Source organism: Lates calcarifer, linkage group LG9 (genome assembly GCF_001640805.2).
Source record: "Lates calcarifer isolate ASB-BC8 linkage group LG9, TLL_Latcal_v3, whole genome shotgun sequence".
Taxonomy (NCBI): Eukaryota; Metazoa; Chordata; class Actinopteri; family Centropomidae; genus Lates; species Lates calcarifer.
The window spans coordinates 22,125,419-22,145,732 of NC_066841.1; the positions used below are offsets into that span (position 1 = coordinate 22,125,419).

At 39.2% G+C, this 20,314-nt stretch overlaps 1 protein-coding gene across 1 annotated transcript; it reads left to right on the plus strand.

Moving 5' to 3' along the window:
* Nucleotides 1-1,537: 1,537 nt before the first annotated feature.
* auh (AU RNA binding protein/enoyl-CoA hydratase) lies at nucleotides 1,538-14,249 on the plus strand. The gene is made up of 10 exons (XM_018701930.2): nucleotides 1,538-1,821; nucleotides 3,213-3,280; nucleotides 4,100-4,187; nucleotides 4,491-4,577; nucleotides 4,728-4,820; nucleotides 5,382-5,438; nucleotides 8,496-8,683; nucleotides 8,936-8,986; nucleotides 11,394-11,441; nucleotides 12,504-14,249. Exons 1-10 carry the CDS (start codon nucleotides 1,593-1,595, stop codon nucleotides 12,579-12,581), a joined length of 987 nt encoding a protein of 328 aa, XP_018557446.1. The 5' UTR covers nucleotides 1,538-1,592; the 3' UTR covers nucleotides 12,582-14,249.
* The last annotated feature ends 6,065 nt before the right edge of the window (nucleotides 14,250-20,314 follow it).

A 20,314-nucleotide genomic window follows, 5' to 3' on the forward strand; every position in this document is an offset into this window, starting at 1 on the left:
AACTATCTGCCCAGTTTTCCGTTAGAGACAAGTGAGAAAACACACTCCTGTGATTCAGGTGAATAGAGCCCTTAAGTTAAATAATCTCCAGCTGTTTGTGTAGGACCTGGTGTTAAAACAGGCCTGTCACAACTGACATTTCGACTTTCTACAGAATAAAACACACACGTGTAATTACTGATGGAGAACAAGGGCTCTGGTCCATTCTCGGGTTTAGACTCTGCTAATCCACGTGCTGTCTCTGCTAGGACACTTCACATGTTAATGTCTTCATATTTTCTTTTTTACCTCTGACAGCTCAAAACTTCTGCCATGAAAAAGGCCTGTTCCTTCACAAACACTGAAAACAAAGCTGTTGTTGTTGATATTTCGGGTTTTTTTTTTTTTTTTTTTTTTTTTTTTTTCGTAGATTTGTCCAGCTCAGAGCATGGTGTATTTGAAAGAACGTATGCTGTATCTCGTTTGCTACCTCACCATGGTAGGAAAGAAGTGATGTTTGTATTTTAGCAACATTTCGCGAGTTATTGATTCATTCGACCAAGGTTGGGGCCAGGGGCGTCACCAGACCCCTTTTACTGGGGCCCGTGCCCCAGTATAAATGCCACATTAATTCTCAACAACAATAAATATTTATCATCGCATTGATTCAGATAGTTACGGCATACTGGCGGGAAAAGAACCGATGAATTTCTACTCAAAGGTGTAAGTAGAGTGTTGACTCCAAACACAAACTATCGCCCACTAGTGTGGGTGCGCGACACTGAGCGCAGTTTGAGGTCTGGTAACGTGACACAACAGTAGCAGTGTTTCCCCTCCCATTGTCTCGGCAGAGCGGCCCGCAAATGCGTCAGCGCACAGGAGCGGAAGAGCCGCAGAGGAGACAGGTTAACAACTCGCTCGGTTAAGTGCAACTGTAACAACCAAATTTTCTGCATAACATCAGTGTGCTACAGCAAACCACTCGCCAAAATTTGGGTTGATTAGACAGAAACTGTGTAAATATGACATCACCTCATTATTCTGCATCAAAAGTGCCACCTAGTGGCTGTTTGGCGCCACAAGTTGCAATTATTGACAAGAGATGCAGTACTTACTGATTTGACCAGAATTTATTTTGAAAAACATTTTGATCACTTTTTATCACGAGACTCCATACATAGTCTACAATGTGCCAGTTTCGTGCATATCGGACGCACATCCTCGGAGGAGTTCATATTGAACAATGTTTGCGGGAAAAATGGAATGGGCGTGGCTTATACCGTGACATTCAACTTAATTCAGAGGATGCGTGTATATTAAGTTTTTGAATGTGCGATGTATCATGAGGTATTGGCCAAAACGCCTTTACCTTGATTACAGCGACTTGTGTCATTTTTGTTTCTATTTTGTGCACCGTTCTGTCTCCATAGAAAATTTCACTTGCACAACGGTGTCTGCTGCTGTGCCTTTTTAACCAACAGAAAAATGACATCTGACAGTTGACATTTAAATATTACTTTCATATCATCCGTGCAAGCTGCACATAAATCACGTGATTACAGCACGTGATCAGGTTCAAAGTTGAAAGTCAAATAGCACTGCAGCTCGTCAGCATGGCGGTCCGGGTGGGATGCAGACACCTATTGCAAGCCTTCCGCGTGCAGGCAGCTGATCGGGACAGCGCGTGCAGACTGGCAGCGTCGCTCGCCTGCTCTAGGCAGTATATTCTTTCCAGAAAAGTGTCGCCCTCTCGTCTGAACGGTCCGGGAACAGTGACACGACACTACAGCTCTGACTCGAAGGACGACCTGCGCGTCAGATACCTGGACGGAGAAGACGACGGTGAGTTCCGTTCACTGTCAGCGCCACTTCAAAGGCGAGGTGTCAGTGGAAAAGCTGCTGTTGTCCAAAAGACGTAATTTTAGCATTCCAACAAACGGAAGCTAACCGTGAAAGGTTGTACGGAGTCTGCCATCCAGATCCGATGCAACATAAATAGAACCCCTCCCACTGTGAAATTGGAGGGTACGTTGACGTGAAACCTAAAAATGCACATTCAGTTCAGCACGCTGTCATAATTTTTCAGAGTATCAAAGTTGAGTACCAAACCTCTATTTATCAGCAGTTAAAACCCCCTCCTTCCCGACCACACACTTCCACAAAATGTCTTTCTGCTGGCAGCTACAAAGAAGATAAAAACATTATTTTTATTTTGCGAAGGGTGAATCTTCTTTTTTTCAAGGAACTCATTCCTTTAGATGTGAACTTCTGGACCAGCAGGGTAATTGAATACTGTTTAATTACGGATCCAACAGATCTGCTCTTGTTACCATGTGTTTCAAGAAGTATCCAGGGGACATTACCACATACAGTGACTTCAGAAAATATTCAGACCCCTTCACTGTATTGTGTTGTAGATTTGATTTTATAAAGACAAAATAGCACATCAGTCTATACTCTGTAATCCACGATGACAAAGTAGAAAAACAAATTTTAGAAAATATTTGCATATGTTTTACACATCAAATACTCCCCTTTGTGTTTTTTCATAAGATGTCTAGAACTTGATTGGAGTCCACCTGTGGCAAACTGTATTGACTGGACATAGTTTAGAAAAGCATTCTGGCCCATACACATAATCAGTCTCTGTGGGCTGCCTTCAGGATTGTTATTAGTTTCTTAACCTGCTAATAGCCTAACATATAGGCTATAAATGGCTGCTTGAAATAACCTTTAGTTACAACTACTTCATGAGCTCAACTTGTAGAGATTTTTTTATGAGGACTCAAAGCACTAACTGCTGCCAAAGAGAACTCTACAAAATACTGAATTAAGGGTCTGAATACTTTCGTAGATTAGAGATTCAATAAAGTTGCTTAAAAAAAAAAAAAACAGACATGTTTCACTTGGTCATTATGTGTTATTGAGAGAGGACTGGTGGGCAGATATGACAAGTTGCAAGCTGCACCACTTGTAAGTCGTTTTTGCTAAAATTGTCTGCCAAAATATTAAACATAAATGTAAACTTTGATAAAACAGTATATCAGTAGTATTTGGACATCCTATACAGTGTGTGTGCTGTGCTGAAGTCTACTGTAGTAGGGAACTGGGACACAGTATTTCAGTGTTTGTGATCTGATCTTGGTAGACAATGCTTTGACAGTTCTACAATGGCGACATGATGTCTAAAATACTGCCATTGTTAATCAGCATGATCTAACTCTGTCTTTCAGGTATTGTTGTCGTTGGGATAAATCGACCAAAAGCCAAAAATGCTATAAGCAAAAATCTGGTCAAAATGGTATGTGATGCTATTTACATATGCATTTCTTTTAACATGTAAAGATGACTAAGTCAATGATTGGTAACAGAAGTAAAGCTGGAATTTTGCTTCTCCGAGCTGCACAGAGGTTTAGACTCACAGAGGCCAGTCCGAGGTGTTTATTGTAAAAATACTGTTTGTACGTTTGCAGACGTGCTTTTTCTGAGAAGCCTAATTCCATCTTAATTATGAAGTAAATAAGTAAGTTAAGTTTATTTGTATAGCACCTTTCAAGAACAAAAATCATGAAGTGCTTCACAGTATAAAAGAGGAATAATGAGGAATAATGAATAATGAGTTGCAATAATTGAGCCGTGACAAAATAAAAGCATGTATGAGCATTTCCATTTCAGACCGAGACACAATATACAGTACTGTGCAAATGTTTTAGGCAGTTTTAGGCACTAATGGTAAATTGAGGATGCTGTCAAAAATAATGCCATGATTTTATTCATCAATTAACCTCATGTTGCAGTAAACAGGAAAAAACCTAAATCAGATCAGTATTTCTTATTACCTGATGACCTGACACCTCCCTGATGGTACTGATGAAGGATAAGAGTAAAAACATCTGGAGTGCCTAAAACTTCTGCACAGTACTGTATTTGAGGTAAATGTTCCGTAAATGATAAAAACAAGATTGCTCAGTGAATGGAAAGTGGTCAGTTGACCTCTTAACTGGCTTCAGGTGCTCAGGTTCAGTTTTTACAGTCTGAATATGTCTTGAAATTATGCTGTAGTTTTTATGATTTTCTTATATAAAATATGTTTTTGAAGTACAATTTTTTTGTCTTTCAGATGTTTGAGACTGTGGAGGATATCAAGAAGAATAATAAAGTGCGCAGCGTCATTTTATGCAGTTTGGTTCCTGGTATCTTCTGTGCAGGTACACTCTCCTGTTTATTGTATTGGAGGGATTTGTAATTGTTTGAATGTCTTTTCATTTCTGTAATTATTGTAGACATTTTGCCAATTTAATCTTCATGTGTAATTTTGTTTATTTGATATTGTGATTTTCACTCTTTAATGTTGAACAGGGTTGGCTCTAGTAGAGAGAACAGTGCACTCAGCTTTATATTCAGAAATCTTGATACTGAAGTTTTAGCAGTTGCCACTCTGCACTCCTGTGCTGCGTGTTTTAGGGAGCCACACGCTGCTGGCTTGATCCTGATGCTCTCTCTCTGTGCAGGTGCAGACCTGAAGGAGAGGGCCAAGATGCACCAGAGTGAAGTGGGACCATTTGTGTCCAGAGCAAGAGCGCTCATCACAGAGCTGGGTAAAAACTGTAAAGAATGATAGACCTGTGACTGTTAATCAAACAATGTAGTTAGGTTTGTGGTTGTAGTGATCTGATAGACATTGTTCAATGAGGTGCATATGAATGCATTTCATATTTAATGATGGGTGTCATATTGTCCTTCAACAGGTAATTTGCCGATACCAACAATTGCTGCAATTGATGGAGCTGCCTTAGGAGGAGGCTTGGAAATGGCTCTAGCTTGCGACATCAGAATTGCCTGTAAGACAGTGGACAGTAGACTTAATGTCGAGATGACAGATAAGCATGTCTCTGGTCTATGCTGTTTATCCTTTTAAGAGGCATAAATGTTTGGTTGACAAGTCTGACAGATTAGTACAGTCAGTAACAGTTGATGCTAACAGATGAAAATGGTGAGTCTGTTTAAAAATGATAAGTTGCTTGTCTGTGCATCAGCTATATATGGAATTGGATTTGAAAGGAATCACTCAAAATAAAGTTGAAAGTGAATAAAAACAATTTGAAAAAAAAAAACAAATGTCAAAGCACATTTTAACTGCAGGAGTGCGGCAGTTAAAATACAATATTCCTTCTATCTGTCTGTCTGTCTATCTGTCTATTTCTTGTGTATGTAAAACCAGTCAAAATATAGTTTTTAAGTATATTATTTTTATAGTATAGAATGTATAGTGATGTTATTGAATTTTTAATATAATTTATTATTTTCTTTGCATTTTATCATACGGTTTTGTAATACATTTATACTATTAGTAGTCATAGTATTGATGTGTAAATAGTAATCCTTCTCTTTCATCTCTCTAGCCAATACTGCTAAAATGGGACTAGTTGAAACTAAACTTGCCATTATCCCTGGAGCAGGTAAGGATGGATTTTTTTTTTTTTCATAATTTTGTGTTAAATGTTTATGTTCTCTACACACATCTGCACTTCAAGAGACTACAATCCATCAGTCAAACTTTATTTGTATAGCATCTTTCATACAGGTTAGTGCAGATAGGACTTAAACCAGCAAATGCAGCGCTGAGATCTAACAAATGACAAGGTCATTTGTAACTTTGACCAGTGCTGTCTCTGTGCTATGATACACTCTGAATCCTGACTGAAAATCCTCTAATAAACTATTGTCCTGTAGTAAGTAATCGAACTGTTTTGTAACTGCTTTCTCCATAATCTGGGAGAAAAGGGAAGATTAGATATAGGTCTATAGTTGGCTAATATGCCTGGATCAAGAGTGGGCTTTTTCAGAAGAGAACAGGTTTAATTATACTTACTTTGTGACTGTGGTAAATAGCCTGTTAGGATGAAAGGGGTTGATGATATCTATTAGAGAGTTGCTAATTAAGAGTAAAAGCAAGTAGTTGGGATAAGGTCTAAGAGACAGATTGATGGTTTAGATGAAGAAATAGTTAGTTAGCTGTGAAGAGAACAACAGTCTGGGTCAGGGTTTACAGCTGTCTCTACGGATCCTGTGTTTGGATATTAATCACTGCTGAGGGCAGGAGGTGGTGAATTTAGTCTCTAATCGAATTTGATTGTTAAAGAAGCTCATGAGATCATCACTGCTGAGTGTTATAGGAATACATGGATCAATAGAGCTGTGTCTCTCTGTCAGCCTGGCTACAGTGCTGTTTTTATTTTCCTCTATTAATGAAGAGTATTAGGCAGCTCTGGCATTACAGAGGGCCTTCCTAGATCTTGCCAGGCTAAGTGGGATTCTTCCAGTTTGGTGGAATGCCATATCCTTTCAGGATTTCACATTGTTTGCCTTAATATAGAGGTTTGGGAGTTAAACCATGCAGCTAACCTCTTTTGTTTCATTATTTTCTTTTTTAGAGGGGCAACAGAATCAAGTGTTGTTTACACTGAGCCTGCAGGGCTATCACATCTACAAGATGATCAGTTTGGGAGGGACTAAAGTTAACATAAGAGTCCTCTGTTACATTGAGACATGGCATTGAATTAAACGCTGATGGAATCACTTCTTTAAATTAGGCTACAGCACTAGCAGAAAGATAAGGTAAGGACATAGTAAGGACGTGCCTAATGGTATATATACTCCAGTAATAAGAATTCAGAAATAATTCATCAGTGGTCTGATAAAAGAGGATTCTGTGGAAAAGCTATTAAAATGTTTAACATCAATACCAGAGCCAAGTCGAGGGTGTGGTTAAAACAGTGAGTGGATTTATTTCCTCACTGAGAGGAACCAATAGTGTCCAATATTGAGTGTGGTACACTATAATAAATAGAATTGGCTGTAGTGTTTTCCAGTTTGAATGTGACAAACTAACAACAAGGCTTTCAGATGAGTTAGTAGTCCACATTTAACTATTTTATTTTGTTGTACTTTTGCATTGGTGGTGTTAGTTTTTTTATATATATATTTTTTTTGGGGGGGGTTTCACCTTTTATTTTGTTAGGACAGTGGAGATGAGACAGGAAACAGGTAGAGAGAGCAGGGGAATGACATGCAGTAAAGGTCCAGCCGAACCAGGAGTCGATCCGGGGACCAGCTGCTTAGGGCACTGAAGCCCATGTGGTACGCCCCCCAACCATTCAGCTACAGGGGCTCCCTGGTGGTGTTAGTTTTTATTAGTTTGTTGAAAATAACTGTTAACTTTTGATTTAATTAATCAATGGGCAGACACAGTCTCTATTGGATGTTGGAGAGGTGAGTATTGGAAGCACAGAGTAGCGTGTAGGTCTGTAACTCTGGAATGTCAATGGCTTTGGCTTTCTAAAAAACTTTTCTATAGATGATTTCTAGAGATGAGAGCTGCTCCATCCAAAGTGGGATGAATGCCTGAAGTCTTCAAATAATCTATAAATCCACATTGTTTGCTGGACACCACCTCTACAGCCAGCATTTGAATGATGACATGCGGCTATACACGTCATCACTGATCAGATGAGGTACTTCTTCTTTGGAGCGTGGGCCGCCCTGGCCCCATGACCCTCCGACCTCCCAAGAAAAGCTACGAAAAAAAAGTAAAAATCAAAAATTTACATGTGTGTTTCTCTCCCCGCCTCCTGTCTCACATGTGTCTCTGCAGACACACGGAGCGGAGGAGCCACAGTGGAGACTGGTTAACAATTTGCTATGTTAAGTGCAAGAAATGCTCCTGCAAGTGCTGTAAGTCTCTGTAAATCACAGAGACTTACATCTAAACATCTAAAAGTCAGACCAAAATATCAGCATTTTTTTAATGCCCCCATCTGTCAGCAGTGGCTCTGCTGGCAGGGAGACTAGCCCTAGTCCTCTCCTCTGTATATAAATATAGGCAAATAGTACAGTTTTTTATTGTCATTTTTGGCATTATTGCAATAAATACCAAAAAATACTGTGATTAAAATTTTAAGTCCATATTGCCCTTCATTACTTCATACCAGTCAGTGGCACATTGTGCTCTGATATACTGGAGCTCACAGCCTGGCAAGTTTTTTTTCCAGACTGGAAGCAGCTCAAAACACCAGTTACAGCATCTCTGGGACACCAGTGTTACAGAGATTCCCTGTTCTATAAATCATATTCTCCAGATATAAGGGAACAGTTTGTTTTAGTGAAAATAAATTTCATAAATTCCCACTAAAATCATCACTCATTTTGCAGTATGTGTCAAAATAACTGCAGTATGATTGGTTTTTCCCCCCTCCTTGTATTGCTCAGCCCTGCTATCCACTGGAAACATTTCAGAAGGGGCACGTATTCTTCAGCAGCCAAATTTCAAATGTAGTTCAGTTGTTTTACTGACATTTTTCACAGTTCATTTAGATGCTTTGTGGGTGAGATTGAATATGACAACTCACTGCACCAACTCATTTTAAATGTCAGTCTAGTTTATAACCTTATCATCATCCTCGGTGGTTGAGGCCATGTTCTATCATCTCTCATCATTTCTCATCTCTCTTGTGCAGGTGGTACACAGCGTCTCCCCAGGGTGATTGGTGTCTCTCTTGCTAAGGAGCTTATCTTTGCAGCTCGGGTGGTGGATGGAACAGAGGCATGTCGTCTGGGTCTTGTCAGTTGTTCTGTGGAGCAGAATAAGAGTGGAGATGCTGCCTACCTGCAGGCTCTGGAGCTCGCCCGGGAGATCAACCCTCAGGTAACACCTCACTGTCAAGCAGACCTCTGGGTCAAGGAAGTTGTACACTGAGGGAGGAACAGGACAGTGACTTTAGTTATGAATGTCATGACCAAAGCCACAGCTTTTGCTCATTTTAGGCCTGCAATAATTGTATCATAATATTGTATTGTAATATTATATCAAAACAGTTTACACAAGCAATATGGCACAGCAGTTCATGAAATCTCATAACCTGAAAAAAGACAGTCACTCTAATTTTTGACTTCACAGGGCCCCATTGCAATAAGGATGGCAAAACTAGCAATCAACCAGGGGATAGAGGTGAGTCTTCAAAGTCAGCGCAGGGCTGATTTTACAGTATTTTATGACTGCTTTGGCTCAGTATTCACAACAATGGTTCAACTGGCAAAGGTCTTAACATCTTGAATCATGTGGATACTCTTCTCCACCCTTGGCACTACTAAGCAGTCATGCCATCACATGCTGTTTCCAGCCTCAGGTTAGGGTAGACTAGTCAGCATTCCTTTGCAGGTTGTTGTGAATGAGCAGAACACTGACAGTACACACATATGTTTGTGCCATTCTATTCAGGCAAATCAACAGCAACTCTCTGTCCAATTAGGTGGCAACCACAGCACCAACTTTTATGTAAATCGAACCCTGATTCATACATGTAGTGGGGTGCATGTACCAGCACACATTTATAGCAAACCCTAATAATGTTCAGCCACCGTGTTCAGTGGTGTGGAAAGTTGGTAGTAGTAAGTAGCTTGAAGGCATTTACAGTAAATATGGACTGCTGGATGAAACCTAAATCTCCATCATCTGAAGTGGAACCTGCTCAGAAAATAAACACCAGAGGCTGAAAAAACTAGTTAAAAAGCAGCAGCAGCACCAGTCATATTAACATTAATAACATTAATCCTCAGGATCTTGAGACTTCAGTAAAAGGAGGTAACATTAACATTACTAAGGCAAAGTCCAAAGACAAGTTTCAGTTTAACTGGCTCAGAATATATCTGTGGCTCAGTGACATGAGCTTCTCAGTTGTAAAATGCACAGTGCTGTGCCTTTTGTGCTAGAAAGTCCTGTGTTGTCCTTAGTGCCACAGACCTAAGTAACAGAAAGCAAGTCATTTAATATTTAAGGTACATAGATGACAACAAAATTGTTTGAGAACTCTGCAGTGCAGATGAAGAGGGGAATTCTATGTAGGGATGCATTGTACAGTTCATGCTCTTGGTCCCACTGGTAGTGATGAAGCCAGATCTGTGCAGCAGGTAAAACAGGTTTCAGCAGGACGTGGATCAGTTTTGGTATCAATTAGTAATTCAGAACTAAGAGGCTGCAGAAATTGCAGAAAGAGCTTGATGAGCCCCCACTGAATTTTTCCCAGCCACATACAGTGTGGTGGCTGTCTGTACACAATGCTGTGTCAGTGGTGTGTCGATCACTAAAAGCCCTGACAGATGTTCTAGAGTTGTCAGACAGTTCAACTTTGTGGCCCTGTCACACGATGAAGGATCTACTTACACATGTGATCCTTGTCCCAAAACATTTTCAAAGACAAGGATTGGACTTCCCCACATTCTAATGGTTGGATGGATAAAGGTACAAAAGAGGCCTTGAGATGAATAGTTATCCACCCTGGCCCTGCAAAAGAACAATTCCTCATCTCTGAAGGTAACACGTTTAAAGGAGACAAGCTTTTCAACTTCAACAGTCACAGCCCAGCCTTCAATGACATGAAGAGCAGGTATGTAGTATTCTGGATAGATGAAACTGACAGAAGATTCCCTTCTGACTTTTCTCTCTCTCTGGTGCAGAGAAATTTGAAAACCTACTGAGACATGTAATGTAAGTGCAGAGGAAGCTCAGTAAGAGTTTGCAGTGTTGAAGCAAGTCATGGTTTCCAGTGACTTGTATGCTTCATTTTCCTTTCAACAGTTTGCAGAGCCTGTGTTGGATGAATGTAGTGGTGTATTCACTGAAGTGGAGAAACTCATGATCAGACCAGACCCAAGTGTGACGTGTGAATGTGGATTCAACACAAAAAACAGGATTAAAACTAAATTCAGACTTTCAGTGAGAAAGACGAACCTCACCAGTCTAACGCTCATTTCAGAGCTTGGCCCTGCCTGAGAGAGGTTTTGTTTTAACAGAGCTGTTATCAGGTGGAAAGAGAAGACTCAAAGGAGACAAAACAGGGAGCAAAGGGAGACAACAAGAGAAGAGGGAGCTTTCAAAGAGATGACCACCAAGAGAGGAGCAGGAGGAAGACTCTGTTGAGAAAGTCCCTTAATGTACTGCACTCCATACAGTGTGTACTCGATCTAAAAACAAAACTGCTTCTGAGCACTATATGAACCGTAGTTTTGCAACATTGCTACATGACACCTGAACATATTCATATCTGAAGGTCTTCTGTCATTTTGTTCTTGTACCTTAGAGAAGGCGCAGAGTATGTCTGTCTCACAGATACTTGGTACCTCTTCAGACTTTGTAGAATTTACAGTAAAATGAGATGGAAATCAAGTTGCACAGTCTCACCAAAAACTAGGTTTATATATTTTTAAGGACTTTTTGGAAGGGGCAGTGCATTATATAGACTTTACATGTATTATTCTTTGTGGTGGCGCTGTCATGCTGTAAAATTACCTGCATGTTCTGAGTCCGGTGTACTTCAGATATCAGGTCATTGAATAAGAGATGCCACATTCTCTTTCAGGTGGACTTATCTACAGGTCTGGCCATTGAAGAAGCATGCTATGCCCAGGTGAGAATTTCAACAGTTCAGTTCAGAATTATTTACCCTGATCTACTTTAACACTACTACTTTAACACTACTTTAACATATTCTCTGCTGGTAGTTTATTAGATCAGCATAGCTGATCTAAGTGTTGACAGAATGTGGAAAACAGTAAAACCTCATGTTAATCCAACTTGTTAGTGTTAAGGTGTTACTCCACGAAGGTTCACCCCACTGCCTTTTAGTCACACAGTGTACAGTATGTAGCCAAAATTAATTATTTTTGCAGTGTTACCTATTTGTGAAAGCAGATTCCCACCCTGTATCCCCCTTCCTAAAATATCTGAATCAATTGTGGAAGTGTCCAAGCTGATCGGAAGAGTTGTCCTAATCAAAGTTTCTGTTTACGTGTTGTGTTTGTCATTATTATTTGTGGGTGTTTTCTTGAGGTTTAACAAGCATATCTTTTCTCATAAACCATTGGCTAAGCTGGGTGCTGTTTCCTGAGGTAGACTGATCAGTATTTGTGCAACACAACATGTTACTGGTTTTCCTACGGCAGCACTTAAAAGTGAGTGCATGTGAAAGCCATACTACATATTAAAAATATATACATTAGGTCAAGTGTTGTCAACAACACAAAGAAACATTTTATACATGGAATTGTTGAGTATTAAAACAAAGCTTAATGTGCAATTCACTGCCAGTTCCTTTGATGAAGGTCTGAGATGGTGGGTAGTGTGAAATCTTTCTAAACTCAATGACCATATCTTTGGGCTTTATGGAAATTCACTGTAGGAAGGCATCATCACACCATTCATCAACCACTGGACTGTGCTCAGATGAATATGGAGCAGGCTGATGATAACTGTATCTTGAGCCAATATCAGAAAGTGCTAGTCACCATGCTGGCTTCCACAGTCATTGTGTTAGGGGACAGGACCCAGCCCTGAGGAGACTCACCTTTAACCTACCATCATCAATATAAAATGAATGGACAAAATATTTAAAAATAACTCTTCATGTATAGGTAAAATGAAAGAACAGGTGCATCTCTTTCAGTACTGACACATTTGTATTGTCTTTAAGGTGATACCAACTAAAGATCGATTGGAGGGTTTGGCTGCATTCAAGGAGAAGAGGCGTCCTCACTACAAGGGGGAGTGAGACAAAACTACTTACAGAAGCAATTACATGCCTTCAGTTCTCCTAATGTTCCACTGCTTCCAACATATTAATGGGTGAAACTGTACACGTTGACACATTAACCTGTACAGTATCCAGGGGACGTCTGCTTGACCACAGGACATTAGGGTTGATCCTGGCTGGTGTTTTTTGAGAGTGACTTGAACATTCAAGTGTAAAGCCCTTGCTGGGCATGTCAACTATCACTTAAGCATTCGGAGAACCAAGTGAATTAACCAAGCATTGGCCTCTGCTTACAATATGTGAACTTAAAATGGGTATGACAGTCTGTAACAGTAGCCTCCTTGACTAGTGAACCAATCCAAGAACTACTGACATTGTCCTAAATTTCTGTGAATGCTGCACAGGAATGATGCATCAGAAGTTTGCTTGCTTTCTTACCTTGGTAGAAGTGTACTGTTGTGTTCATAGCACTGAATAACAGCAGAGGTGTTTGCATGAAAACCTTGAACAGACTGGTTTTTCCCTCTTTGAACAATGTCCAGAGGGTGGTGTTTTGGAATTGACACTTATTTGTCAATTGTGTCAGATTTGACAATTTCTGACTTTGGCACCAACCTGTGGCAGTAACAAAAAAGACACTGTGACTCAGTAAACTGGCTAATAAACAACACATAAATCTAAATCAAGTATCAGCAGATTTTTTTTAGTGTTTCTTCAAATTAGAACTTATTCTATTAACATGCTATAGATGACACCAAAACTTTCTATACATACTGGCTTTTAGCACCACTAAGCACTCAAACATTTTTGGGAGAATTCTTGTGTGAATATTCTGGTAACTTAAGCCTATATAACTAGCCTATATAAGAATCTCCCTTAAAAGAACACTATTTACATTATGTTGACATATCACAAAAACATCGTTGTGAGCCTGAAAGTTCATTCTCAACATGGAAATTTAGTCCCACACACAAAGATAAAGGTCCACTTATATAGTCCATGAAATTTTGGTGAAAGCCCTGGACAAGTAATAAGTTTACTTTAAGTTGGTCATTTTTTTGCTTTTTTAAAGCCATATTTTCTTCAGGGCCACCAACAAAATTTTTAAATTATGTGCACAAGATAAGGAGTATATTACCTTCCAGGACTTCAGAGACTGTCTTTTTCAATAGATGGCCCTACAAATTGCTTAGTGGTCCTTTAACTGATGCCTTGTGTATAAAAATGTGTTTTGTGACCCTGGTCAGATTTCAGCAGGTGACCCTCAGACAGCGTGGAGAGCAGTCATTGCTGTATCCACACAGATGGAAATACACTGTTCAGTCATGAAACACTTGAATTCATGTCCTCTGAGTTGCCTTTTCTTCTGTATTACATGTGTTTTAATCTTCACTGAGCATCAAAAGGCTTTTGCAAACCACTATCACGCCTCAAACTGCTTTTATGAAACTGCTGATGAATGAATTGGCCCCAGTGGGGATTTTTTTCCTTTTGTCAGGGTGTCAGTAACCCAGTACTTTAAATATACTCGGTCAGGCAGACAATATATTATTTTATTGGATTTGGTTTTATTTTGTTTAGTTTAGAGTTTGCAGTTCATGAAATATGTAAACATAGATACATCTTTGCACTGAGGCATCTACAGTAGCTAAGTACAATAAACTGTTTTCCTTATTAGGTCTATGATATGTTGTACTATGTTTTTTATTATCATTATTGTTATTTACTTAAGTGATTCCATGCTCACAGAATTCCACTTTTACAAATAGACCTATTATTACATCTAAGCAGCAAAAGTGAAAGCTCTGTAAAAATCTGCTTGACATGCCTGAAGAAAACAATGTGATTCTTCTGAGGAAACTCCTGAGTATTTGAGCTCACTGTATGGACAGCTTTGATCATGCTGCAATCCTGAGTACAGTTGTTCTGCTCCCATTGATTTCATTGTTAAATTTTGGAATCTGTTTGCTGTGGAGAAAATATTTAAGTTAGCTGAAAGACAAAAATGCCACACTCTCAATTCTCAACACTCTCATGTACGCTCTGGACTCTGCTGCTGTGTGATGACAGCAGATACAGTTGCAAGAAAAAGTATGTGAACCCTTTGGAATTTCATGGTTTCCTGCATTAATTTGTCATGTTCATCTAAGTCAAGGGTATTGACAAATATGATGTGCCTAAAATAACACAAAAAAAAATCTGACTAAAGACTAACGAAGATTGAACTATTTGGAAAGAACACGCAGCACTACATCTGGCATAAAGAGGGCACTGTACATCATCATGAAAACATCATCCCAACCGTAAAGTATGGTGGAGGAAACATCCTGATTTGGGCCTGCTTTGCTGCATCAGGGCCTGGCCAGCTTGCAATCAGGGGAGATGAGGGGAAGATGAATTCCCAAGTGTGTCAAAAAATTCTTCAGGATAATGTGAGAATGTCTGTATGTCAGCTGAAACTCTGTAGAAGTTGGGTGATGCAACAGGACAATGAGCCAAAACACTGGAGCAATTCCACAACAGAATGGCTTCAGAACAACAAAATCCACCTTTTGGAGTGGCCAAGTCAGAGCCCAGACCTCAATCCAATAGAGATGCTATGGAATGATTTGAAGAGAGCCATACACATGAGACATCCAAAGAATATGACAGAGCTAAAGCAGCTCTGCCAGGAAGAATGGGCTAAATGGAACACAGTGGGCGGCTGTGGCTTAGGAGGTAGAGCAGTCGTCCACCAATCAGAAGGTCGGTGGTTCGATTCCCGGCTCCTCCAGTCTGCATGCCGAAGTATCCTTGGGCAAGATACTGAACCCCAAATTGCTCCGATGTGTGTGTTTCACATCGGTGTGTGAATGTGTTTAGAAAAAGCACATTAAATATATAGAATATGTGCTGTATGAATGTGTGTGAATGGGGTGAATGTGATCTGTAGTGTAAAGCGCTTTGAGTGGTCGAAAAGACTAGAAAAGCGCTATATAAGTACAGTCCATTTACTGTATATGCATTGCTAGAAATGGGCTAGAGTGCTCTATAATGAGATGAGGAGGAAAATCTTGAGGTGTAATAATCCAAACTTTGAGTTTTGATTTTGATTGATGTTGAGGCAGTTCTAAATTAGATCTACAAAAATCAAAAGTCAACATATAATGATGGCAAGTGTCAGAGAGCATAACAGCAAACATCATTCTGACAATATAGGCCAGAAGAAAAAGTCAATTTTTCTAGTGTGCTGGAAACAACAACAGACAAAATTCTGAATCACTGATTACAAACACAGACCATGTAAATCTCTGACCAACAGCACCACACATCAGATCAGAACACACACTGTGGACATTGTACACCAAACATTCACCAACCAGTTTGAAATACTGTGCTTGAAATCAACAACTGGAACTACTACTAATCTGCGGATTGTATGTTGGCTGTGAAGATGCAGTGTGATGTTAATCCATGATTTAACATCACCTTCATTTAGTTGGTAGATGAGTTTATGTAGCTGCTTTTTTCATTTAATTAGGGAAAAGAAAAAACCTTAAAATTCACAGGTCATACAGTGAAGCCTTAATTCCCCTAAACAATACACTAAACAATGAAATAATGATGGATGGATAATGATTGGATAAGATAATAATTATTTTAAAAATAGTATAAAAGCAATAATCTCAGCACATGTATTATTAACATTTTTATTCATTTCTTTATTCCTACTAAAAATGTTTTTATTGCATGATTAAACTCATTTTTTTAAACTTCTCAGTTGAGTTGATTACTCAATCAGCTTCAGAGTTTTCCATTGTTGAGAACTATATTATTATTCCTCTTACGACATATGGAAAACTAGGCTGTAAACATTTTGTATATTCATGTTTTTGTTTGTTTCTCTTTTTTGTAATTTAGTTTTTTTTACTTCAGGAGAGAGAATTAACAAAAACTATTTAAACAAAATGAATATATGAACACGATGACCTTTTAAGCAGGGACCATCCTATCTTCCGTTTGCTGAAGCAATTCTTAAATTCATGGCTGTATTCTGTCCTGTCTCAGACCTCCTATCCTAAGTTACAACAGGACAAGCACTTAGGACCTTCTGTATCGAGCTTGGTTATTGGAGGGGAGTGTATGTATTGGATTGAGTGAGGCCAATTCCTTTATTTTTGCTGTAGACTGAAAACATTTGGGTTTGACATCAAACGATGAATATGAGACACGAGATCAACATTTCAGCTTTTATTTTCAGGTATTTACATCTGGATCTGACACACAACTTAGAAGATAGCACATTTTGTAACAGAACACCACATTTTTAGGTGAGCAAAAGTATTGGAACAGATAGACTTAAAATAGATTAAAGTGGATAATATCTAGTTGCTTTGCTTCAAGGCTTTCACCGCAGCCTCTTTCAGTTGTTGTTTGTTTTGGGGGGTTAGTCCCTTCAGTCTCCTATTGAAATGCATGCTCTATAGGGTTTAAGTCTGGAGATTGATTTGGTCAGTCTAAAACCTTCCACTTCTTGTTGAACTCCTTTGTTGTTTTGGCAGTGTGTTTTAGGTAATTATCTTGCTGCATGATGAAGGATCTCTCAGTCAGTTTGTTTTCATCTTTCTTTAAATTGCCAGACAAAATGTTTCTGTAGACTTCTGAGTTCATTTGCTGCTGCCAACTTCAGCTTTTCCATCACTTTGGTAAAGGTTCATCTTTGTCTCATCAGTCCATAAAACTTTGTCCCAGAATTTTTGAGGCTTGTCTCTGTACTTTTTTGGCAAATTCCAGTCTGGCCATCCTATTTTTCTTGCTAATGAGTGGTTTGCATCTTCTGCTGTAGTCTCTGTACTTTTGCTCATGAAGTCTTCTCCAAACAGTAAATTGTGATACCCTCACTCCTGCCCTCTGGAGGTTGTTGCTGATGTCAACAGTTGTTTTAGGGTTTTTCTTTAAAGTTCTCACAATGTTTCTGTCGTCGACTGCTGATGTTTTCCTAGGTCTACCCGTCCTGTTACTTAGTACACCAGTGGTTTCTTTCTTCTTCAGGACATTCCAAATGGTTGTACTGGCTATGGCTAATGTTTGTGCAATGGCTATGATTGATTTTCCATCTTCTCTCAGCTCATTTGTTTTTCACCCACAGACAGCTCTCTGGTTTTCATGTTGGTTACACCTCTAACTGTAAATGCAGTCTGCACGGGCAAAACCCAAATCTGAAACTGAGAGTAGACATTCAGCACTATTTATTGTTTGAATAATCAATGTACTATTTAACTGCACAACCGTCCTGTGCAATACATTCACATTCACACCATACCTCATTGTACATAGAGTGGCACTGTTTTTTTTAATATCTTTTTTACATATATATATATATATATATATATATATAATATATATATATATATATATATATATATATATATATATATAATAGTTTAGTTTAATCTGTAGCAGTATGTCATAACTAATACTGGGTTTCATAGAAGATATAATAACTAATATAACTCCAGCTATTTGATGATGTAGCAAATACAAGAGCACAGTATTTCTATCTTACTGCAGGGAAACTGTCCTTCAGTCCTACTCCATATACAGTGTGTGTGAGAGAGAGAGAGAGATCATTTCTAACATAGCTGTCTGAAGTGGAAACTGTTCTAAGTATCAGCGTAGACATGCATGTATTAGACATTAAAATGTCAAAATCACTCAATAAGACCTACTGATGATTATTCATTCATTCATTATCTATACCACTCATCCATTAAGGGTCGCAGGGGGGCTGTAGCCTATCCCAGCTGACATTGGGCGAGAGGCGGGGTACATCCTGGACAGATCACCAGTCCATCACAGGGCAAGATTATCATCATCATTATTATTTACCTCTAAGGTATTTCTGCAGAAATCATCTTGAAGCTGAATTCGGTGCAGTATCTGTGCTGCATCTTGCCTCATCACTACTTGAGACCACAACAGGACAGTGATGTTGGTTGTACAAAAATGGTCTTAATCAGAACCTTTGTTAGAAACAACAACAGTGGACAAACAAAGCAAGCAGTTTCGTCAATGAGCCTGATGAATATCACATATACATCTGTGATCGTATACTCAGGGCAAAAATGCTATAGATAGATAATACTAAACTCAAAGTGCACTCATTATCTTTTTACTGGAGCTTTGGGCTGCGTTTAATTGATAACATAACATTTGCTGAAAAAGCCAGTGATACAGTACAAATCATATCTGTGTAAGGACCTAGGTTCAGTTTTTACTGTCATTTATTTTTTTTATCTCAAGACTAACTGATCAACTAATTGAATTTACATAGGGTGAAAGATGGCAATGGATGGAAAACCCAGTCTCCAGTCTACCTGTGGGTGACATCACAATGGCTACAGCCATGTTTGTCTACACTGTGATCAGGATTTAATTTTCAGGGTAGAATCAGGTTCCTATCAGCATGCAGTACTGATGGTAGGGTCAGGGTTATCATGAGGATATAAGTAGAGGGTTTGTGTGCGAGCCTGTTAACAGACTGTTGAGGCCCTGGCCAGCAGTTGCGTGCAGGCCTGTCCTGTGGCTTCATGCTGCTGCACAAAGCCTGACACTAGGCTGCACATCCCCACTGTGGCTGGCCTCCTTCCGGCAGATGTCCAGCACTAAGCCGGGGGGAATCCCACCACAAGTCAAGGTTGCGTAAAGAAAGACCGGTTCCCCAATACTGAAGGCTTGTACCCAAGCTGCTGCTCATGGGAAACGTTGAAGATATAACGGTGTCTTTCACAGCATCTTTTAGTTTTTTCTTTAGGTTTTAGTTTATTTTTCTGTAGGGACAGCTTTTTTCACCGCAGGTCAGACCAGTCTGAGAAATTTGTCTCTTCCTCCCTGGCCATGTACAGGGGCTGTTTCTGTTTTAACCGTTTCTCAACAGGTGGTTGTTGGCCTCTAATGTTATAGACTGTATTAAACTGTCTCAAAATGTATAATGTTGTTGTCACTGATAGAGACAATGGAAAAATTTACATGTCACACTGTTGTCAGTACAACAAACAATTCATTCACCTTCACACTCATTTTGACTTGTCACAGGCTTTATTCTGTTCTAGATGACAATGTGACAGGGTCCTGGAACAGCTCCTGCTGGTTCACCAAAGATTCTTTCCTTTTTTTTAAAGGTGCTACACACATGGTTTACCTGTGATAGAAAAACACCATAGATTATAGCTGCTGACAAGCTGTGAGTCATTATTAGTCAAGTCATTTTATATATATGTTAATAAGTCATTACTTAAGGCATCCCTTGGAGAGTCTGTGAACAACACTGTATCTGACTACATGGAACAGAGAGAATCAGTTGTGAGAGTGCTGCCTTCCTAAACAGGAAGCACCAGAAAAGGTTACTATGACAGTAGTTAACATTCCCAATTAAATGGGAAGAGAGGGTCTTGTAGCCATGACTTAAGTCAACAGTATAAACATTATATTATACAGTACAGCAACAAGGCATTTTTGTTACTCATGGGTTAACCATAGCATTGTGTTGGTGCCACATCTGGTTAGCAAAAATAGAGCATTGTTGTCATAATCTTTCTAATTTATGAAAAGTCTTGCTTAAAGAATATGAGATTATTATGAATGTAGTAATTGCTATGATCATGTTTGGCTCTACAAGTGTAGTTACTGCAGATAGTGATATTCAGAATAAAGCATGCAGTGACAGAAACATAAGAAAAGCTTTGAACTGTGACACATTTTATGTAGCACAG

Excerpts from the sequence above, each read along its gene's own strand:
- auh (XM_018701930.2), top strand. The coding sequence starts at position 1,593 with ATGGCGGTCCGGGTGGGATGCAGACACCTATTGCAAGCCTTCCGCGTG. Across the intron at positions 1,822-3,212 it reads CCTGGACGGAGAAGACGACG|GTATTGTTGTCGTTGGGATA; the intron begins GTGAGTTCCGTT and ends TCTGTCTTTCAG. Across the intron at positions 4,578-4,727 it reads AGCGCTCATCACAGAGCTGG|GTAATTTGCCGATACCAACA; the intron begins GTAAAAACTGTA and ends GTCCTTCAACAG.